The 24,335-nt window shown below is 39.8% G+C and overlaps 1 protein-coding gene across 3 annotated transcripts in view; it reads left to right on the forward strand.

Moving 5' to 3' along the window:
* Positions 1 to 132: 132 nt before the first annotated feature.
* The window catches only part of CERKL (CERK like autophagy regulator), a gene marked incomplete at its 5' end in the record, with an annotated part of 85,584 nt that continues 61,381 nt past the window's right edge, over positions 133 to 24,335 (forward strand). For all 3 annotated transcript variants that reach the window (XM_081142130.1, XM_081142131.1, XM_081142132.1), the window contains one exon: positions 133 to 370. In XM_081142130.1, the coding sequence (XP_080998256.1) occupies positions 133 to 370 (238 nt within the window). The remainder of the gene's footprint in view (positions 371 to 24,335) is intronic.

Below are 24,335 nucleotides of genomic sequence, written 5' to 3' on the forward strand. Positions count from 1 at the left end.
GCGCCAGCCCCGCGCGGTTGCTATGGCAGCGCGGACGCAGCTCGAGGCCTCGCGCCGCGGACTGCGCTTCACCCCCCGCTCCAGGCACCCGCCTCCCCGACCCCCGGACCCCGCCCAGCCCGCGGGACCGCCATGCCCCGGGGGAGGCGCGGCAGCCGCGTGAGCGCCCTGGAGGGCGGCGCGGAGGAAGGGGCGCCCCCGGCGGAGGCCGCAGCGCCCTCGGTGCGGTGGGCGTCCCCGCAGCAGCCGGAGGCGGCGGCGGAGCAGGTTCTGCTCCGGGGCATCTTTGAGATCGGGAGGAGCAGCTGCGACATGGTGCTGAGCGAGCGGGCCCTGCGGTGGCGGCCCATCCGGCCCGAGCGCCCCGCGGGTGAGTGCGCGGGTCGCGAGCCTTCAGCCCACCGCTTCCAGCCTCGGCCCCGCCCCGCGCGGCCTCTCCCTCCCCCTGCTCCGCTAAGCTCCGCCTTCCCGGGCGGGCCGCGGCGTGCGGGTCCCGGCCGGGGAGAAGCGGGGCCGATCCCCGGTCCCCGCCGCCCGCGCCTCCCGGGGCGCTCCCGGCGCCCGCGTCGCACTCAGCGCCCGCCCCGCGCCGAGCGGGAAGAACTGGCCCCGGAGCGCGCGGGGTCCCTAAGCGCGGGAAGGTCGCCTACTCCTCCCCCTCGGGGCTGGCGAGGTTTTCCTCTGCCCGTTTCCGAGCCTGCTCCGCGGTGCAAGCCTCTGACGCAGCCCCACGCGGGTCGGAACTGAGCTCGCTGTGCGGACTCCTGGAGTTCAGCTTCGGAGCCTTGGAGTGTCTGGACTTTTCCATCCTTCACCCTGCCCCCCACCCAAGCCCCCCCACCCCTCACCCCCCACCCCATCCCCCATGCCTCACCCCCACCCCCACCCCCACCCCCACCCCTGCCATTGCCTAGAATCAAGTCTTCTTCAGGCTGAGTCTGGAAGCTTGTGATTCTTAACGTTCACTTTAGAATCATCATGATTCCAATCAATGCTGTTTACTTGCATTTGACTTTTATTGACTCGAAACTTTAGTCATTTAGAAGGTGTTATAATGCTGTGTTTTATAACAGAAACATTTCAATTAGAGATGACACAGAGAAGTACCTTGGGATGTGGTACAGTCTCTTCTAGTTAAATACAAACTTAAGAAGTTTAAAAAATCGCCTCCCCCGTTGGAAAACAAGATTCAGTGTACTATTTATATTACAGAATAGAAAAACACCATTGTAAGGTTCCTTGGACAGAAGTCTAACAAAATGCAGCTGATGAGCTAGGGACCTAAGCCCTGGTCACGAGTGTGAATTCAGCTTCTGTATATAACTCATGCTCACTCACTTCACTAAAACCACTTTTGACTTTAATTTACAGGTTTTTAAGTGTTTTGAAAACCAAGGTGGAATATTTTCTTTCACTTTTAGTTAAAATCTAGTATGGACAGAATTATTCCATTTAGTTTGTAAGTCATTTTGAATTTGGGGGACATAAAAGTTTACAACTAGAGTTTAGGTTAGTCTACAAGAGACCATTTAACCTACAGTGAAGCTGAAATCTGATAGAATTAAAACGAAACATCATACAATGAGAGGTCATACAAATTAACATTGCAATGCTGGTAAACAAAAGGACATAATGTGAAAACTAAATGCTGTTTTATATTGAGTGGTGATTGAGGAAAGGTAGGCTTAATTAGCATTACTGTTGGTAGCATTTAAAAAGGGACATCTATAATATTTTAAACAAAAATAAAAAAATAAAAAATAAATTAACTGGCCTAGTAAATAATAATAAAAAAAAAGACATCTTGATAGTTATAACTCTAAAGGTTGCAAATGTTGACCCTCTTTGTTTAATTTGGCCCTAAAACCCTTTGGTTATCGATTCCTCCATCTTTTAGAAGATGCACCACCTTTTCTTTGTAACTAACACCTAGTATGCAGAACACATTAGGCCTCTACATTTAAAGGTACAGAAGACTAGCACCTTAATAAGTATTTCTGTTCGTAGAAGAAACCAAGAGATGCTTTACTTAGTAGCATAAGAGTGGGGGAAAAAAAGCAGGTATTAAGAGCTGAGATGTTTAAATGTGACATAGGGCCTGATGTGGAATTAGTTTACATGTGAGCAGTAAAGGACAAGTGACATTGGTCCAGAAAATGGAGGAAACTACCTCAAGGTTACTGTACTTGGGAAGACGTGGTGTGGGCGGATGAAGTGGGGGTCACCATGTCCATTGCAAGCTGGCCAGTGACTGGCTGTTCCAGAAAAGGGTGAGGGTGGGGGTCACTGGGCATTAAGTCACACATATGAGATGTTTTTGAGATCACTCAAAACCTGAGTTTTTAAACCTCATAATGCCTTAGTATTTTTTTTTTTTTAGATAGACTTTATTTTTAGAGCAGTTCTAGGTTGGGCAACGTTACAGAGATGTATCATATACCCCTGTCCCCAGACATGCACACCCTCCCCTGTTCTCAACATTTCCCACGAGAGCAGTGTATTTGTTACAGTTGATGAATGTACACTGACACACCACTATCACCCAGAGTTCATAGACATTGGAGTTCACTCTTGGTGGTGTATATTCTGTGGGTTTTGGCAAATTTATAATGACGCATATTAGAGTTCTCCAGAGAAAAAGAACAGATAGAAAGAGTGATATAGAGAGATTCAAGGAGATACATTAGGGGGTTATGAAGACTGAGATATGCCACTGTTTGCCATTTGTAAGCTGGAGAACCAGGAAAGCTGGTGGTATCATTCAGACTGTCTTGAAGGCCTGAAAGCCAGGGTAGCCGATAGAGTAACTTCCACACTGAGGCTGAAGGCCTGAGAAAGGGGGGTGGGAGGCACTAAAGTAAGTCTCAGCTTAAAAACTGGGGGCTCTGATGTTTTAGGGCACGAGAAGATGGATATCCCAGCTCAAAAGGAGAGCAAGAATTTGCCCTTTTTATACTATTTCGCCCTCAACAGATCGAATGATTTTGCCAACATTGGTGAGGGCACATCTTTACTCAGGCTTCTGGGTCAAATGCTAACACACCCAGAAATAATGTTTTACCAGTGATCCTGGCATCACTTAGTCCAGTTAAGTTGACACATAAAATTAACCTTCAGGACATGTATCTACTGTTACAGTATCAGACAGAGTAACTTCATTGCTACTAAAAATCTTTTGTGCTTTGCCTGCTCATTCCTCCCTCTGCAAACCCTGGCAACCCCTGCCCTTTTTTACTGCCTCTAGTTTTGCGCTTTCTAGAACGGCATGTGGTTGGAATCACACAGGATGCCGCCTTTTCAGATTAGCTTGTTTTACTCAGTAGTATGTGTTTAAGGTTCCCCTGTGTCTTTTCATGGCTTTGAGAGCTCATGTCTTTTTAGTGCCGAATAATATTCTCCTGTCTAGATGGCCCACAGTTTATTGACCCATTCACCTGCTGAAGGACATCTTGTTTGTTTTTAACTTTTGGCAATTATGATTAAAGCTTCTGTAACCATCCATGTGCAGATTTTTGAGTGAATGTAAGTTTTCAGCTACTTCAAGTAAATACCTGGGAGTGTGATTGATGGATCGTATGGTAAAAGTATGTTTAGTTTTGCAAAAAAATGGCTAAGCTAACTTCCAAAGTGGCCATAGCATTCTGCATTCCCACCAGCAATGAATGAGTTGTTCCACTTCCTTGCCAGCATTTGGTGTCCTCAGCATCTGGATTCTGGCCATTTTAGTAGGTGTGTAGTGGTATCTCATTTTAATTTGCATTCCTCAGAGGACATATGCTGTGGAGCATCTTTTCATATGCTTATTTGCCCTCTCCATATCTTCTTTGTGAGGTGAGGTGTCTGTTAAGATCGTTGGTCCTTTTTTGATCAGATTGTTTTCTTATTGCAGAGTTTTAAGGGTTTTTTGGTATATTTTGGATAACAATCCTTTGTCAGATACTTTTTTTTTTTGCAAATATTTTCTCCCAGCCTTAATTGTTTTCACTAATGAAATAAAATGCTATGTGTGGTCTTTCCCTAATATTCCATCTTGAATAATGCGCAAAGATATTAATGTATATTATGAGAGCTATCACTGCCAAAATAGTGACCACCTGATGGTCTTGTTGGCAGGGCAAATGAATTTGACCATAGTTACTGGGTTCAGGGGTGACTTGGAATAATGGTTGTGTTGCCCATCCCTGTAGAAGTGAGGACAGCCTCTAAGTCAAAATGGGAAGCATTTTAATGGGAGAAACGTCCTCAATTTAGTATAGTAGAACTAGTCAATCACGATGAGCAGTTAATTCCATTAACAATTTAACTTAAATATTTTGGTGCTAACTTAGTGGAAGAACACTCTGCTAGATGCTAAACAAATGCAAAATGATGACCCGGTCTTGTCCTTCAAGGAGATTGTACCGTTTTGGAAAGACATGACTGTAAGCCATAACGTAAGACTCTATGTCACCAAATAAAGTCATCTATGAAACATTAAGCACCTGTATGTGCTTTGTGCAGCGATGTAGAGATCAGTTAGATGTGAGCTCTTTAAGGATTTCTGTGTGTTCAGAGGAGGGAGACATATATTCTTGCAGGAGTTTTTTCATGGAGGATCAATCTTCTTATTTATTTAAGTCTTCACTTCCAAAAAGAAGACTTCAAGTTGAACGGTAAAGAGTATTTCACGAAGGGTTAAGGTGGTATATTAGTTGCCTAGGGCTGTGCTAACAAATCACTGCAAACCTGTCAGCTTAAAACAACAGAAATTTATTCTGTCATGGTTTTGGAGGCCAGAATTCAGAAATCAAGGTGCCAGGCAGGCCATGCTCCTGAAGGCTCTGGGAGAGCATCCTTCCTTGCCCCTTTCGGCTCCTGGCGGCTCCTGGCATTCCTGGACTTGCGGTAGCAAATCTCCAGTCTCTGCTTTGGCTGTCACATGGCCTGCTCTCCTTTCTGTGTGTCCTCTTTATAAAAGGACAAAGTCATTAGCGTCAGGACCCACCCTACATCCAAGATGACTGCATCTTGAGGTCCTTAAATACATCCTGTAGTATCCTATTTACAAATAAGGTCCCATTCTGAGTTTCAGGTGGACCTGAAATTTGGGGAGTGTGTGTGTGTGTGTGGGGGGGGGGCACTATTCAACCAGGTGTGTGGAGACTGGGAGAAAAATTCTAGGTTGAGGGAATTAAATGAAGGCAGAAAATGGAAGATCATTTTCTGGGAATAGTGACTGGTGATATGCAAAAATGTAGCAGGAGGAGAATATTTAACAGGAAAGCAGAGGCCAGAATGGGGAGAGGCCTGAAGACAAAGGTAAAGAATTCAGCTTTTATTTAATAGAAAGTATGAAGATATTCCCCCCCAGCTTTTTTCATTTATTTATTTATTTATTTATTTTATTTTTAAAATATATCTTTATTGATTTCAGAGAGAGGAAGGGAGAGAGAGAGAAAGACAGAAACATCAATGATGAGAGAGTCATTGATCGGCCGCCTCCTGCACACCCCCGACTGAGGATCGAGCCCGCAACCCGGGCATGTGCCCTGACAGGGAATCGAACCCTGATCGCCTGGATCCTAGGTCGACGCTCAACCGCTGAGCCAGGCCCAGCCGGGCTCTTATATTTATTTAAAGCTGTGTTATCTCACTCACAGCATCTCTCTTTATCCCAAGTCCTGCCATTGGTGATGGTCACATCTCAATCACTGTTGAAGCTTCAGACTTCCTAGACCGCTTCTATTTCAGTGACTTTCATCTTCATTCCATGTCATTTGCCTCCACCCATGGCCACACCATAGGCATTTGTCACCTCCCTTCATAACCAATCCATCCCATTTCTTCGGCCTCATGTAAAAATTTGTGTCATCTGTTGTAGCCCCTTTCTTAGGCTTTTAGCCCCTGCTCCCCTCGCTTTCACTTAAGCCCAGTGATGTGCTCAGGACTGTCCCATCCTAACCACCCCTGCCTTGACCCTGGAACCTTCTCTCTCTAGCTGCTACTCTGCCTCTTTTCCCACTTTCTTGGATAGGCTCCTGGCAAAATTAGTTTACTGTCACTGCCTCCATTAGTGCTCTTCTTAATTACCCCTCTGCCATCTGAGACCTGGCTTTGTTCTCTCTGCTAAAACTGCTTGGGCAAAGGTTAGCAGTCACCTTCTAATTGTCCAATCAAATGGACCAATTTCAGCCGTACCTTTTTGGATTTCTCCTTCATTTGACTTTGACTTTGCTGCCTTGGTTTCCCTGACACCACCAGAACTTAGTTTATCAGTCTTCCTTGAGGGCTTTCTGTTTGCCTGTCTGATTTTGGTTCCCAAGGAGTCTGGTCTCGCTGACTGTTGTCACTCATCATGTTCTCTCTGGGTGATATCGTCCACTGTTCTCATCTACCCTCAGGCCAAACATTCATTCTCTGTCTGTAGTCCTGACTTCCAATACTTCCTGTATAGATCAACTTGGGAGTCCCACAGATTTAATAGGTCTACAAGAAAAGCAACTATTTGTGATCCTCAAAAATAACACCTGGTCTTGTGTTCCCTAACATAGTTTTGGAACTCACTAATTAGTCTGTCGTCAGGATATTTAACTTTGCTTTTAGGTGTGTGTAAGCTATGGTGCAGCGAGTGGGACTCCTTGAAGTTTATGTTGGATGGACATAGGGTTGCATATATAAGTAGTAAACATCCCCCCCCCCCCCCACTATCTCACACTGGGAACTTTGTCATTTACTAAAAATAAAGCACCTTGAAGTATGAAAACCGTTATAGGGTCGTTTTAGGCTCTTACTCCAGTTGTCTCTAATGTGCTCCCATCTGTGGTGTAAGAACAGTTTCAGGGTTTCAGGAGTGGGCACCAAAGGACCCGAGGTCTTTTCTCTGCGACCACAAGGGTGTGACTGACTTTGGGCAAGTCATTTAACCCCTCTGGGTTACAGTTTCTTCACCTGCAAAACAAGGCATTTATATTATGTAGTCTCTTAAGAAGCATCAACTCAGTGAAACTGCACTTTAAAGAAAACGCCTGTTTTTATAGACTTCAAGTGTTAGGATATCTCAATACATTAAGTAAGTCTGAGTAGGGTTTGAATGATCAGCGAGGTCTACCCTCTGGTGAGTGTGGAGGAGTGTTGCATTTTACAGCAGGAGCTTCTTAGCCCTAATGAATTTCTAATTAGAAGAACCACATGAGAAATATGAGCCAGGCCCCTTGCTCCCCTTCCTGAGCTTCGGGGCACAATGGTGAGAGGTGAGCCATGGCCTCAGCACAGGTCGTCTTTGGAAAGAAGAAACCATTATCTATAGAAAATTGTTGAGGAAGGCTAGACATAAGCAGATTTTTCAAAATGGACAAAAGGACTAGGATATCCTTTCTTCCTGCTATTTTATTTCCTGTACCCTCTGATCAAATTTCAGAGTAAGGATTTTATAATATGTTTGCTTAGCATTAGAATATGACATTTTAAATATTTTTAAAATAAAATGAGGGTTTCAAATCTTAATCATGGCTTATAAGTCTCTCTTTTCCATAGATTTACTACCTCAGGTTACACACTTCCACGTTGTCTTTTCAAAGGGTTATTCCTACCACAGCTCTGAGCTCAGCTGAATTAGAGCAGTAACTAAAAAATCTGAGGAAGCTGGGTTGCAAAATAAGGTCTTGGAAGTGAGTTAAAATGATTTTCTTGTGCTTTAATTTTATGTAAACATTTATTCGCTGGAAACTTAGCAATGTGAAAGGCAATGTGGAAAAATGTGAAAATGAGAAAAAAAAACAATCAATTTTAAAACAACAAGAGTTAGTGATTATGTGGGACTTAGCAGAGCTGGGTGCACTCTAAGCATTAATCTGCCTAAGCTGCTGGGGAACAGATGTACTTGAAACAGATCCAGTCGTCTGTTGTGTCCATCCAAAGTGAGACATCTGTCGGCCGACCGTGTGGTCAGAAATAATGGAAGCAGGGGTTAAACCCCAAAATGACCTATTACTCACGTGAATTATTGAAGGACTAATTACTCAGTAAAGCATGATGCTTTGGCTCATCGTTCTACATGTTAAGAAGAAAATACTTTTAAAACTTGGTAGTATGTTTCTAAGCTGTCAAATTTGAAGGAGGTTGAAAAAGATGGTTGTGAAAGAATCAAACTTACCAAGTAACTGCATGTTCTGCTTATGAAGTTTTTCAATGCTTTGGCAGGTCTGTTAGCCTATTGTATATTGTGTATAGCTCATCTTGTATAAATATCAGCTTTTTATTAAAGTATGTTGGTAAATGCAGAAAAACAAATGTGGAGTGAATCTCTACAGCACGGCTGTTCAGTTAAACTTTCTGCGACGATGGAATGCTCCCTGTCTGAATGTTCGACACTGTCGCCACCAGCCACATGTGGCTGTTGAGCACCTGAAATGTGGCTAGTGTCACCAAGGCACTAAAATTTAATTTAAATTTAAATTCAGTAGCCGCATGAAGCTAGTGGTGACTACAGCTTTAATGCATGGAGAGCTGAAAATGTTTATTTCCTTTATTTCCAGGGAATTCAATCTTTATTTTAAAAGATAATTTAAAAACTTAAATTCCTATTTCTATGGAAAGGTACAGTTTTCAGATAATTAATCTCAGCGTAGAACTGATCTGCTCATACAATCTGAGCTGCTGATTGAAAGGCAAGAAAGCTGAGTCCAGAGATGCCCAAAGTGGCAAAGCCCTTAAACATATTTTGTGAGTACAAAAAATGCTTTTATTTGTTATTGTGAATTAATTGGCTGATAGCAAAGTTGTTAAAAGTCATCATATTATTCTCCATGGTCATTGTGATTTATCATTTAAACTGAAATTTGGCAAACTTAGTGTTTCTTACTATAGGATTAGTATATTCAAAATGATAACTGTCCTAGCCTATGGACCCTGACCTCATAGAAGTCTGCATTCTAATGTTGCTCTTAAACATGCCACAACCACAGGGCACCATCTGAAGGCACGTACTTTTTAAAACTGATCTACTTTTGTTTTCTTTATCTCCCCCCTCCCCTACATGGGTATCTTTTGGGGCTGGAACTGGCACAGAAATATCCTCCTTGGATTAGGGCACAGTACTTGTATTGAAGCCAATGGCTATAGGATGTACAAACTGAGAGTCAGATGGGCTGGGTCAAGGTCAATAAATTAGAAAAGTTGGTCCAGTTGGGATGGTCCAAAGCAGGAGGACCTAAGGTATACTGCAGAAGTCTAAACATAATGAAGCTAAAGAATTAAAAGAGCTAGAGCAGTAGATACAGGAATCACCAGATAGCATGGGTGCATAGGCAGATGGGATGCCCTTGCCGGACTGCACATTTTTGTGCCCTCTGCAGTTTGGGAAAGTGGACCATTCTTGTTTAAAGGGCCAGGGATGTAGTAGATATAATTCATTGTGATCTCAGTACTAGAATACTCATTCTGAACCTCATTGCTTATCCAGACTAGTCTATTACTTGACCAGGTTATTAGATGACTTTCAAATATTGACAAATCTACAAACATCATCAAAGTCCTCAACATGGGCCTCTCTTTCTTCTGCGTGGCTGTATTCCTGCCCAAGTTTTAGAAGTAGCGTGTCAATGATGGGGGTAATATATGCTGAGCTAGTGAGGTGTGCATGTGTGTGTGTCTGTGGTGTGAGCAAAGGGAAGGAACTCTTAGTAGCCATGGCTCTTTATATTCTTTTGTATTTTCTAAAATCAGTGCATGAAGGGAGGTAAAAGGGAAAGGAGGGAGGGAAATGGAGTTTGAAGGAAATTGAATCTCACACTAACTTCTACTTAGTGAATGGATGACTGAATGCAAAGGCAGGGAGGCAGGCAGGCAAGAAGGTAGGCAAGTATGCATACGAAAAAAAAAGAATTGGCATAGTGCTGTGGACTTATGGTAAGCCTAAAGATAAGCCTAAAATTATATACCAGCTGGCATCAGGGAATTCCTATGTACATTCCAAGATTTTCATCAGAAACAGTGTTCTGGAAACTACCACGGCTGCTACCCAACAGTGTCCAGTGTTTGACTGAAAATAATGAACATTTATTGATGTTTACTCTGCCAGGTCCTGTGCTAAGTATCTTATCTTGTTTAATCTTCCCAATAAGACTGTATAGCCTAGATAGAATTTTTATCCCCAGGGACCAGAGATATTAAATAACTTGCCCAAGGTCATGCTGATAATGGAGTTGCTGGGAGTCAAAGCCAAGCAGACTGACCCCAGAGCCACACTGTACCCATTAGGTTATGCTGCTTCCTCAGTCAGGCAAGAAAGAATACCCCCGAGTGCCTCCAGGAGTCTGTCTGAAGGTCTGAGTTAGTGATAGTGTAGCATCATGGTCCAAATCAAAATTAAAAAACAAAACAAAAACACTTTAATACAATAGTATCATCTGACTTCTTTCAGACTTTTAAGACAGTTCCACCATAGAAAGCATATGCCATTTCTCTCGGCATCTTTAATTTATGAGTAAATGACCAAAATGAGACAGAGAAATGAGAGTTTTTAAAGCTTTTTTAAACCCAATATTTATTGTGGGAAAATGTCAAACACACCCCAATGTAGAAAGAATAACATAATAAGCCTCCATGTTCAACCCAATGAGGGTGAGGCTCTAGGTAACACATTATTGAGTTTAAATAGTTTTCAAGGTGTCTTGTTTCATCTATGCCCTACTCAGTTCCCTTCTTTCTCTGGAATAGTTTGAAGCAATTCTTAGACATCATATAATTGCATCTATAAACATCTCAGCATGTATCTCTAAGAGGTAAGATTTTTTAAACATATAATATACAATATAATCACAATACCACTATTTAAATTTTTTTTTGCATTTTTATTTTTCAATTACAGTTTACTTTTAATATTATTTTGTATTGGCTTCAGGTGTACAGCATAGTGGTTAGACATTCATATACTTTACAAAGTGTTCCCCTGATATTTCCAGTACCCACCTGTCACTATACATAGTTATCTCATTATTATTGATTATTCCTTATGCTGTACTTGACACCCTCCTGACTATTTTGTAACTGCCAGTTTATACTTAATCCCTTCACCTCCTTCACCCAGTCCCCCAACCTCCTCCCCAAATATTCCAATTTAAAATAATCGTCTATATTCGTAAATATCCAGTGTTCATATTTCTCTGATTATTTTCATTTTTCTTTCTTTTTAAAATATAAATCAACATTGAAATAAGTTCCATATTGCAGTTGGTTGCTTTGTCTTTTATGTTTTCTGATCCACAGATTCTTCTCCCTCTTTTTTCTGTTTCCCTCGCAATTTATTTTTTGAACAAACTGAGTTGTCTGGTTTATAGTTTCCCATAGAAATATGGGGGCAACTGTCTGTGACAGATAAAAAGGGGAGGAAGCAGATTCCGAGGGATAACTTTCAGTCTGTGATGACAATCTGACACCCTTAAAGGGGGATGAAGCAGGCAGGGGCAGGGAGAGCCTCAGCCAATGATTTATGTCTGATAAGTCTTTGCTTATTTATGCCGAGAGCTTGAGAGAAAAGACTGCCCCTTAAAAGCCTTGCCTTGGGCAGAAATGGCCAGATCTCAGCAGTGTTCAGTCATGGGCTATGGAATGCTCAAACTGTCCCGATTCTAGATTTTTGGACCAATGGGAACCTCTTCATGTTGACTTCTGCGTCCTTTTGACATTCCCTCAGCCATCTCTGATAGCTTTCTTGCTTTCTAAAATGGGAAGATACTCCACGATCATCTTGGATAGTGGTGTTTAGAGACCACAATTGGAGCACCAGCTGTGCTCATTGCTAATGCTTCCTTTATATGGTCCTATTTCTGTTTTTTTCTTAACAGAAAATGTATGATGGAATTATGCTGAAACTCCCATTTCAGGTTCAAGACTAAAAGGTTTTTGACTTTGTCTCTTTTCTCCTAACCTTAAAAATCCCTGACTGCAACGTATCATTACTCTCTTACTCTATCCTGCAATACATGGTGCATCCCAGAATAACAATACCAGTGCTATATCGACAGTATAATTACTGAAAGCTATTTAAGATCATTCTGTGTAGAATTATTCATTTCATTTTGGTTTTTATTTTTGGGCATGGCTTTTTAAAAATCCAGTTTTGTTCTGTAATTATGTAAAATGTTTATATGGTTCTAAAGTCAAATCTTCTAAAGAAGCTATATTCTGAGAAGTATAACTTTTATCTGTGTCCCTTCTACCATTTTTTTCTTCCTATTATAGGTAAGCTTGTTCTTCAAATTTTTGGTTGATTCTTTTATTTTTTTAAATATAAGCAAATATGTACATATATTCTTGTCTTTACCCTACCTCTACCCACTTTCTTAAATGTATGTGGGTCTTGAAGAATGATTGGAGTTGGCAACACAAAGGAGTAAGGAAATTAATCTAGAAAATAGTATTTTAGAAAAATCTCAGGAGAGAATGCTTTGACCTCTTTGGGAAATAAGACTGTAGTCTGTGGGGAGGGTGTACGTTAATGGGGGGAGAGGACAGTGCTTTGTGATAAGTTAATAGTTTGTATAAGGCTTTGAATATCATACTGGGAACTTGGTGTCTTAACCTGAGCGTTGAGTAAGGTGTGGCAAAGGCCAAGTGTCAGAATAAATCAAGATTTTGTTTTTTAAAGTGAGTGAGTTTGGGTTTTAGAAAGGCAACCATGGGGACAGGATGGATTATAAATGGGCTCCACATTGAGTAGCCCCTTTCAGTGACCTGTATATCAGAAGATCAGGAGGCAGTGTGTATGTAGCAGGGAGAATAGTGTGTCTAAATGATGGAATATTGTCAAAGAACTTGGAGGGTGAGGGCTTGAGGGAAAGGGAAGAAACAATGGCAATGCTGAGGTTTTTAGCTTGGACAATGAAATGGATAGATCTGCTAAAATTAATTCTCAGATCTGCAAAATGAGAGCATTTTATTTGGAGTAGATTCTACAAAGCATTAAATATGCCAGTGACTAGCAGAATGTCCAAACAGGAGGGAAATAGACAGCTTGAAAAATAATATAAGCTGGAGAAATCTCTCCTGAAGGATTGTAAATGGAACCCTATCAAGCTTAAGATCTGTGTTTTCTGTGAGCCTCAGACTCTGTCCTTCTGTCTTGTTTCTTATTAGGTTGAGGCCACTTAAAAAATTTTAAATAGGTATTGGTAAATAAATTTATCTTTGTATAGCCATAATTTTTAGGTATTGTTGCAATATAAAAAGTCAGTGAAATAACTTAAAGTATGCCAATTTTTATATGTGGAAAAAAACTGTTTACATATTATTTTAAACTTAAAAAAGTCATTTATTGTATAAAATCTCTATGCTGGTTCTTCTTCTTTTTTTTTTTTAATACAAATAATGTTTTCCAAGTCAAAATTTTAAGTTTAGTAAAGGTTACAAACACATAATTCAAAGTGCTTTCTAGTGTCCATCTGTGAAGAAAGAAAAAGATCAATAAAATTGAGCAGCTGTTAGGATGTATTAGTTTTCTTATATTTTAGGTGTGTTTTCATGTATTGAAAGTATAAAGGGAAGATAGTATATGTTTTGTTGTGGTTTTTGTCATACAGATGAGGAGTTACAGTGAAAATCTTGGCGACTAAAATGCATTTTTAAAGTCCCATTCATAGCCCACTTATTTTAGAAAATATTTCATTTAAATGCTTAGAGTAAACTAAAGGTTTTGGGTAACATTTTTTGGTCATATAATTTGATTTATAATAATCTCTTATTTTAAAAGTAGAAATAAATTTTTCTCTAGAAATTGTGTTGTATTTTAATGTTTTCACGCTGGGACCAAACCTACTCTGTTATTGGGCTTTATGCTGTGGAAACATTTTATGGGAAACATTTATTTCTGCATGGAAAATATGGGCCTTGAACTTCTAAGGGGTCTTTCAAATTTAACTTTCCTAGAGGATAAGGTAAGTCCCAACAATTAGTTTGGAAAGCTGTGGAATGCCTTTTGGCTTTGACTTTTCAAAGACACTCAGTCAATAACATTTACTTAGCATCCTTTGTGTACATTGTATACTTTGGGGTGATGTGACTAGTTCCAAATAAATATTCTAGAAGATCTCAGACTTTTGTGGTTGAAGCTGATAATACACTCACTAAACTATGCGCTGCTTTACATTAAAATAACTATTCAATAGTTACCTACTGCTTAACTATTGATATAGGAAACCCAGCTGAAGCTGCTGATTTTGAAGTCAAGAATTCCTAATCATATACTAAGCTCACCAAGTATTATCGTTAGCTTTGAAAATAACTATCTTCACCATCATTCTTGGGTAAACTAACGAAATCAGAAAACCCATCTTGAAGGCCTCTATAAATACTTTAGTGTTCTTATTGGTTAATATTCTGCCTTTATAAGAGTCTGAATAAAATCAGTTAAACATAAACCCTGAAAATTCAACATATTATCATGTTCAGTTTACTGTTAAACAATATTATGCCCTGTATATAATCTTCTAATTTTATTTTTTCACCTTAATAACAGCGCTGGTCATTATTGCTGCCACTGATGCTCTTTTGTCTGCACACACTGTTGCAACATAATGTGTTGTACATTTGATACGGATATTACCTTATTGCCATAAGGAGCTGCTATTATTTTAGGCACCAACTGATTCCATGATAGTGTCAGATTTCTTTAACATATGCTTATGTTTTTGTACAAATGACCTGAAGAAACATCTGCCAGTTTTGTGGTGGTATCTACTGTTTCTTTTTTAGAATTTGACCTGCCAGTCACTTTTTAATGTGAATATACAGTATTTCTGTAGAGTAGGCTCACTTTCTGGTTTTCATGCTATTGATATTAATTAACAATTTGAGTCAGCCTAATGGCATAATTCAGAAATTGAAGCTGCCTGTGCACATTATTTTAAAAATATCTTTTCAGGATCGTGACTTTATTTTTTTAGTCATTGATACTTTAAAATAGAAAAGTGCCCTTTTCATGGGTCCTTTAGGATCCAAAATGTTGAGTCCAAAGTTGCTTTCTAATGGCTTTGAGTTTACTCTTCAAATTTTATGAAAATGTGTAGTAATTGTGGTGTATTTTTGGTCAGTTCATAACCTGTGCTAATTGCTAGTCCTTCTTAGTATCTTTGATGGATGTGTAAAGGGTGACAAAGGAAAGGAAGCGAAGTGTCTATAAAGTTGTGAAATCTTTGCTCGAGGAGAATGGAAAACTTCTAGAGAACGTAAGCCCTTGATTGTGGAAATCGCTTTTACATACTTTGGTGTGACATTGCCTAAGAAGCAGTGATCACAGATTTCCATTGTCTGGCATTTTCTTTTCGGCTTTCTTCTAATTATTTTTAAAGACATAGCTATTTATTCAAAGGAAGCAATATGACCATGTATTTATGGTACTTAAACCCAAAACATCGACAAAATGAAAAACAAACAAAACTTTCTTTGGGTAGCAATACTTGTTCATGTTTTCCAGTGGAAAATGTATAAATAGATTGTTTCCAATTCCCTTTATTTTACTAGAGGATGTTATCCTAAAAATTTTCTTACCTACACAGGATACCAAATCTAAACCCAATAAAGTAAATACACGTAAGCGCTATAGTCCTTAATCACAGCGTATACCTGTGTTGTTAAGATAACTCGAACATTTTGCTTCTATGCTCTACTCATCTGCTTTCCCTGCATCAGCTGTTGGGCTCCTTCAGACTCTAAGTGTGTCATCATTTACTTCTCTGTGCTCGTTCAGTTGCCCTTACTGCTCTCAGTCTCCCTCGGTCCCTTGGGTGACTTATGTCATTAGGACAACCTTCTGTCTCCCACTTGTCATGAGCTGGCTGCAGCTGAGCCGAGGCCCCTGCCAGTTACCCTAGGGTGCTGGAGCTGCTGTGGCCCAGCTTTGGCCGCAGTGAGGTCTGTGTGCCTTCCCTGCCAACACTCAACTCTGTGAGGGGTGCCAGGGTTACTGAAAGCGTTGTTTTCAGTGCTAAAACCCAAGCAAGGTGGTGCTGAGTGTCTAAGTAGCTTTCTTTTAGGCCTGAAAGAGGAGAGCTAGGAGCCTCAATGTCCCTTGAGAAAGAGGGATTTCCCTCAGCCTTCTGGGCTCAACATTCAAGCATCTAAGTGGGCTAGTTGCCGGACCCAAAGGGGGATGTAATTTCCCCCCAGTTGTGCTTTAGTTTCTCCCTCTGTGTGTGATGACGGGTAGGACCAGCTAAGGGAAGTCCCCAGTGACTTTCCTTGCGTCTCGAGCAGGCCATTTACTTTCAGCCATAGCTTCCCGCCCTCTGCTCTCCTTCCCTATCTGTCCATGGCACTGGAGAAACCATAGGGATGGGAGGATGTTCCTAAAAAAGGTTTTCAGGTACTGGGTATATCTGGAGTCACATTTGAAGTATCAACTATTTTTTTTTTTTAATAATTTTTTTTTTTTTTAAATATATCTTTATTGATTTCAGAGAGAGGAAAGGAGAAGGAGAGAGAGAGATAGAAACACTAATGATGAGAGAGTCATTGATCGAGCCCACAACCCGGGCATGTGCCCTGACCGGGAATCAAACCCAGATCACCTGGATCCCAGGTCGACGCTCAACTGCTGAGCCATTCCCGGCCGGGCTTGAAGTATCAACTATCGAGCCATTTTCATTTTAATACTTATTACTTCCTGTACTTTCTGTTATTAGTTTTTAATACAGGGAATTTTGTCTGTATTATCGTGGCAGGGGGAGGTAGTGAACAGAATGAAATATATTTCCATTAACTTTGTGTGGTGCATAGTATGATATCATGAGCCGGTGGGCCCATAATTGTTTACTGGATGCTCTTTTTAAGAAGTCAATTATATCATGAAGAATAACAAAGTTAATTTGTTGAAACATTCTTTAGGAAATCTTGCCTGCATGTTCACTAGAAAAGCATGGGGTTTCTCCCTTAAAGGACAAGGCTTTGTCTTGTTTTTAATAAGACACACTCTTTATAATTAAAACAAAATCCCAGTGTTAAGGGATTACTGTTTTAAATAATTGGATTTCTTTCCTTTGTTTCCCTGGTCCCTGTATATGAGAATAAATCTAATGGTGTTTGAGGATAACACGTATTTCCAGATTAAATAGTTCTCTTAACCACTGAATTTTAATAACTCCTCTCAAAGTTTTTTGATTATCACATAGAAAATAATGTAAAGTCGAGATCTTATTTTAGATGTGGGAAAGGCAAAAATACAGATATACGTTAACAACAGAAGCTGTGGAAACATTCTTTTTTGATGATGATGAATAATTGCAATAAATTATTCAAAAATATAAATTGATTATTTACATAATTTTATTTAACCCTGCCCTCAAATACTAAATTTAGTACTAGATATTTTTTTAAATTTCAGATAAATGCTCTCCTGAAATGATATCTTAATGTCTGAAGATAATTTAGCTTAAAAATGGTTAGGGTTAAAATGATATAGGGGAAAAGCAAATGTAAATGTCTAACACTCTCGGTACTTTTAGGAAAAATTCCCAGAATAAGCTGTGCTCCCCTTTCTTTCTCTTTTCCTTTTTGTCCCCATGCTCCCAGCCCTTTCTGAGACTCCTAAATCAATGTGTGAGCTCCGGAGAAGACAGCATTTAGGGTGAGTGTAAGAACAGGAATGTTTTGCTTGGGGCAAAGTTTTTCTCCATATGGGACCTTTTTAAAACGCTCCCTCAGCCCCTTAAATCAGAACTTGAGCTTCCAGCCAGCAGCATGAGCAGCAGGCAGGGGAGTGAGGCGTGGAGGTAGATGAAGGGCCGTTTTTCTAGTTGGTCACTTCTGGGACTTTCAAACTGACCCGTCTCTCCACTTAATCCTGGGTCAGTCTTCTCCCTGAACTTCCCAGGAGTAGCTGTGCTGGGTCTTCCCAGGTTTGCAAGGTTAGGGAGGCACAGTTGAATACTTGAACGTAGAAGGGAAAAGGGGGTAATGATAGTTTTCTTTGTTTGCCATATTTTGCTTGGGATGGTGATAAGACAAAAGGTCATGCAATACAGAAAATTCAGAGATTCTAAAGAAATAAAACGTAAGGAAGGATGGTGCATTAGTCTATGCTAGGGCTGCCGTAACAAATACCACAGACGGGGTGGCTTAAGCAACAGTAATTTACTTGTTTTCTCACAGTTCTGCAGGCTGGGAGCCCAAGATCAAGGAGCTGCCAGTTGGTTTCTGGTGAGGTCACTCTTCCTTAGCTTGCAGGTGGCCAGCTTCTCCATGCGTCCTCACACAGCTTTTCCTCTGTGCACACCCCAAGGAAGAGAGAGATCTCGGGTGTTTCTTCCTTTGATTATAAGGACACCAGTCCTATCAGATAAGGGCACCACCCTTATAACCTAATTTAACCTAAATTATAATTTAAAAGTCCTATCTCCAAATATAGTCACAATTCAACATATGAATTTGGGGGAGACACAATTCAGTCCGTAACAGGTAAATTTACTATAGTACTCCTTTGGCTAAGTCTTTTCCAAGCCCGAAAGAAGGTTTTGTACTCTCTGTCCCAAATTTCTGTTAACAGTGAGGTGAGGTTTTTTGTTTGCTTCTTTTTGATTTTTTAATGTAATGGTTAATATACAGGGGTAGGCAAAAGTAGGTTTACAGCAGTGAGTACGGGGAACACAGAGTTAATTCTTGTATTATTATTAATTCTTGTATTATTGTTAATTCTTATATATTTTCCCATATGAACAACTGTAAACCTACTTCTGCCTACCCCTGGATGGTTACTTACTTTTAAATTATATATCACACTCAGAAATAAGAATTGTTAAGAGAGTCAAGTAAGCTAATTAAAATTGTTTGGGAAGATGGGTTATTTTATTTTATTTTTTTACATTTTAAGTAGGTTTCCTCAACTCTAGATTACATAAGTCCACAGAGATTAATCAGTTTAAATGCAACCCAAACAACAATCTTTTGGTTATGTAATAGCAGCAATAGCAGTTCTGAAATACAGTGAGATAAGCTTGATTATCAGTAACACTGTTCTGAGCTAGCTGTCCTTCTAAAGTATTCTGAGAGCATGATGGACTCATAACTTCAGTTTTGTTTTTGGTCTGTGATTACTAATGTTTGGTAAGAGATGACCATGTCTGATGACCTCTCCCAGGTATTAAGGGATTATTTCAGGTTTTGGTACTGAAGTCAGTGTTCCCTATCTTCACATATTCCTGGTATATCTTGCCAATAAATAATTATCTCGCCCACATTGGGATGTTCTAAGGACTATCAGATTGTTGGGGCAACCTTAACAGGTCATGCAGAGGAGTGTTTGGGTCAATATTGCTCTGCTTTTTTCAAATCTGAACAATTCACTTTTACAGTGCAATCAAAATACTGACCTACATTTAAAAGTTCAACACTGTCCTGTCTGTTATATAAAACCGCTGTGCTATGAAAGGTGAAATACAGAAAAGAGGTCACCTGTAGGAAATACTCTCCTTGACTATGGGTTTCTTTTTTTTTCCTTTTCTTTTTCTTTTTTTTTTTTGGCTACAGGGTCTTCTTCTGAAAGAAATAGAAAACTCACTAAGATTCTTCTTTGAAATCATAGTAGGATAATTCTCAGGATTATAAAGTAATGATATTGAAAACTGATATAATAAGTTAAAATTTATACAAGTAAGGACTGAAATGTGTTAATTCAATGTAGAAATACAGGGGTAGGCAAAAGTAGGTTTATAGTTTGTGTGAAAAATAATATAATTAATAATACAAGAATAAACTCTGTTTCATGTACTCACAACTGTAAACCTACTTTTGCCCACCCTGTATTTATATGAGAATTAACTTTAACTTTTGATGAGTATTGCTTGAAAAAATCTTCTGAGTATTTAAGCTTTTAATACTCTAGCAGTTCTCCCTAAAGTCAAGGTAAAAGCGTGTTCTTTCTTTGGTTTGGTAAGGCTCTGAACATGCAGAGCAACAGATGTTATGCCCAGCGTAATTATATGTATCCTGGAAACACATCTTTATAGAGTGGGATTGGTTCTTGGGAAAACAAAAATTTGGCAAACAAAGGGCATTAAATTGCTGATCTCAGCAGTAATTACCTGGGATAGATTATAATAATCTTGTGTAGGTGGCAACTGCATTTATGTATTGGAAAAATAATGTAATTCTAAAATACAGTAAAAGGAAAATGAATTTATGTAAATATTGTCTATTCTGTTAAGCAGCAGAAAAAAACTCTCAATTTTACTCTTTTGGAAAGTTACTTCAATAACTTTTTGGGGAAGTTTTCCAGGGCTCCAGATCCTAATATATTGAGACTGAAGCTTTTAATCATGTCTTTGTTGCTCCTTTTGTTTTTTTAATTATTCCCACTGTAGATAGTTTTATTTATATTTATTTATTTATTTATTTATTTATTTATTTATTTATTTATTTATTTATATTTATTTATAATCCTCACCCAAGGATATTTTTTCCCTTGCTTTTCAGAGAGTGGAAAGGAGAGAGACAGGGAGAGAGAGAGAAATATGATGTGAGAGAGACACATCAGTTGGGGCTGGGGATCAAACCTGCAACCGAAGCACATGCCCTTGGCTGGAATCAAAGCCGGGACCCTTCAGCCCGAGGGCTGACACTCTAAGCACCGGGCAAAGCTGGCCAGGGCAATAGAGCGCTTTAAACAAATGAACTGATCTCCGATCTTTAGCGTCCACATTACTCTTGGAAACAAATTGGCACTGTGAGAACCATGCTTATGCGCCTTAACAACCGTTCCAAAGCAGAGGTTTCTGTGGGTCTGATCTCTTCTTCCAGGACGTCTTAAAGTGCCCTTTCTCCCCTTGCTCAATAGATAAAGCGAAGCAGACCTGCTTAGGTCCATGTCATGGAAGGTCTGGAATGGTCTGGAGGTCAGTTTGAGGACCACTGCATAAACCATTTCTTAAATCAGTAGCTACAAAGTTGTGGAGGTTTTTACAAACATTTCTGAAGCCGATGGTGTTAGTTTTTGGAGTCTGAAGCTTTTTGAGTAAGAGTTTGTCCATAGTCATAGTCTAAATAGCCAGTTAGCACCAAGATCATCTAAATGTAGTGTTGTGTGTTTTTTTCCACAAAAAAGATTCTGAACACAAAAGAAACCTTCAGAATAAGACATTATACTTGGAAATATTCTGAAATAATTGTGCTATGGATTTTATTTTGTGTATCTTATATGATGGGCATGTATTTTTTGTTGTTTTCGATGATCTTATAGACATGCCATCTATTAATCTCAAATTCCTAGCTACTCCTTCACTTGTAATGTGTTGCTGTGGCATAGTTTTCAGATACATTGAGAAGCTGAGATGATAAATAAGGAAAATAGCATATTTCAGGGCTGGTGTGCTCTCACTGTATCTAGCATTTTAGTGTTCAGGGCGGTGATGTGTGCGGTGTTTCCTTTCCATCGCAGAGAGCACAAAGCTTTTCCTTCTCAGCACAGTCTCTATTTCTATAACAAAATCTGGGATCTAGGGAAAAACCACAAGATGAAACCAGGTGATTGCGATCAAATTTCTGTTCCACATGGCATAATCATTAGTGTTTGTCAGAAACACTGTCATCCTACCTTGGGGTGGAATTGATGAAGCACTCTGCATTGTGACTGGGGCATAGAAACCCTTTCAGGATGAATACAAACTGAACTTGACCCATTTCTCACAGTACTGGGAAAATATTGCTACCTAACTAGGATCAATGAGAGTAGCAGTAGCACAGGAGTCGACATCTGGCCATTTTTTCCTCTTCCTATTATTTCTAATTTATTTTCCCATTTTTTCTATACTCGTTCAATTTCTGCTTTTCTCCTCCTAACCTATTCCCTAAATTTCTTAGTAGACCTTTTATACCAAGGGAGGTTTACTAGTCTGCATTGGAGAAGGCACTTTGGATGCCTCCTACTAATAGGAGCTACCTTTATAAATTTGAAACAAAGCCAGAGCATTTTGTATTCTCAGTGTAAGGTAGAGGAATACTCAAATTATTCCTGCCTATTACCATCCTGCCATGAATACTGACCTTTCTGGTTTATCTGATTCAGGTACTGGTCTGGTAACTGCAAATGATTTGTTGAATCTGTTCGAATAATAATAATAAATAATAATAATATAAAACAATAACAACACCTTGCATGTGCTAGAACCTGTTACAAGCATCTTACATATACTCTCCCTGAACCTTCACAACAATTCGTGGAGGGCTCATCATCTCCATTTTCTAGAGGAGAACCCCGGAGACAAAGACTAAGTTGCTTCTCCAAGGTCACACAGGTAGGAAGAGGCAGAGCCTGGACTCCAGCCCCTTTCAGAGGAGACCATGCTTTTCATCACTAATCTCTGTCGCTTCTATTTGGCACCCTTTCCTTAACAGAAACTGACAAGCTGCTTTTAATGTGAGGTTTTAGGAAGACAGCAAAAGATCATCTGAAACGTGAACCCATTCTATGTAATGTACCATATTCTCTCAAAGCCTAACTATAAAGCATATAATAACACAATTATAATTACAGGCCGTTCTTTAGTCCCTCTAGCCTATGGAACAGAGGACAGAGCATGAGCTTTAAAGTCCAGTCTTAGGTTGCAAGGAAGGTTCCATCACTTGCATCTGTAATTGATAAGCCCCTTCGCCTCTCTGAAGATCTGTTTGGGCCTTCCCCGAAATCGAGAAACAGGGTACCTATATCCTTTAATTCTTACCATATCCTGAAGATAAATTAGAGTTAAATAGATGGCATCTGATTTAGTGGCTAGCTTGCCAGGCACTTGATTCTGATCTCCACTCCCCGTGTTTCTGTACTGTGCTATTTACAGCGAAAACTGGCTGCTTCCTTGCAAGGTGAGTGGCATATTAGTGGAAAGAGGGAGGGAGGGAGGGAGGGAATGAATAAGGTAATGTGGCAAATAAGTAAAGAGAAGTTTTATTACTTAGTATTAATTTTATTCCTAGTGAGTACTTGAGAAATAGCTGACCTTCTGACTACAGTATTTCCTCTCTAGTCAGTTATTCTTAGCTGCTTAATGAAAGGGAGTTAATAAAAGAAGCAAACAGTTGGAATAGAGAACTAATTTCAGGCAACATATAAACCACAGGTCTGAAATGTGTTTTTCTGATTTTTTATATATATATAATTTTATAAATTATATATATACAATTTTTATTTATATAAATTGTACTAGGTGTAAAAGTATAGTGAATATAGAAGAATATGTAAAATAACATATAAATAAAATTACATTTTTCAGAGGGAAATTGAGTTCTAATTTACAGGACTGTTTTTAAGAAGAGGCATATAGAGCACATGAATGAAGCTGAGTCTATGCTGAAAGGGTACTCTGGGTGGAAAACTAGTATGATGAATAGAGAGACAGATTAGATGATTGTTTCTTAAATATCTCCAGTGGGTCCCATGTCCCTTTGTAAAGCGGCAGTTTGAAAATGAGAATCTGGTGGAGTTCCACAGGACGGTTAGCTACCCAAGTGTGCTTCCATTCCCCAATATACTAATCTGCTAAGGGAAAGAACTGGGTCTAATCATCCTTAAACCCTCAATATTTATTTTAGAAAACACTTAGAATATAGTAGGCACTCAAAATTTGAAACTAAATAGAGTATTGGTGAAAGATACTTGTATCTACAACTTATAAAGCAGTGTGATCTCCAGATAATCTTCAGTATACTAGGAGAAAGTGCTAGCTTTAAGCACAGCTCTTCAAAATGAACAAGCCAGTTACTCTAACATCACCGTTCCTTGCTGAATACTAGGGGACATAAAATAGCTCCCAGCTGGTGAGGGTCTCCGTGCGCTTGGCTCTGCCTGCAGATCCCTGATGCTAAGGGAGGAGCCAGATGCTGGCCCTCTTTCTGCAGAAAATCACAGGGTGACTTCAGGGTCCTAAGACGAGGTGACTCAGCTCTGCCTCCTTTCTTCTTCTCTGGTTTCTGTAAGGATTTCTCCTTTTAACCTCAAGAACTGCTTTCCTTTTTAACATGGGTATACCAAAAAGTATGAGAAAGTCACTAGAGCTCCTTTCTGAAATATTTAGGAGCATATTTACTTTGTTAGGCTTATTAGAAGTTTTGATTCTCCATAGGGTTTATGAATGGACAACATGTCTGAGTGATTTTGGGAGAGAGGGGTAGAAACCAGGCCTCTGTTTGAGCACCCATGGTGGGGCTGTAGTGTCCAGGCCTGTCGATTGTCCTGTGCAATTAGGCACGTGGCCCCTGGTGGGTCACAGACCTGAGCCAGCATATCAGGGACTGTTTTCTTTCCCTCGTGTGCCTTCTCAGACTTTTTTGTTTGCCATTCCATGGCTTTGGTTTTCTTTGGCTTCTTTGGTTTTCTTTCT

The sequence above is a fragment of the Miniopterus schreibersii genome, assembly GCF_964146895.1.
Source record: "Miniopterus schreibersii genome assembly, chromosome: 7".
In the NCBI taxonomy this organism is placed as follows: Eukaryota; Metazoa; Chordata; class Mammalia; order Chiroptera; family Miniopteridae; genus Miniopterus; species Miniopterus schreibersii.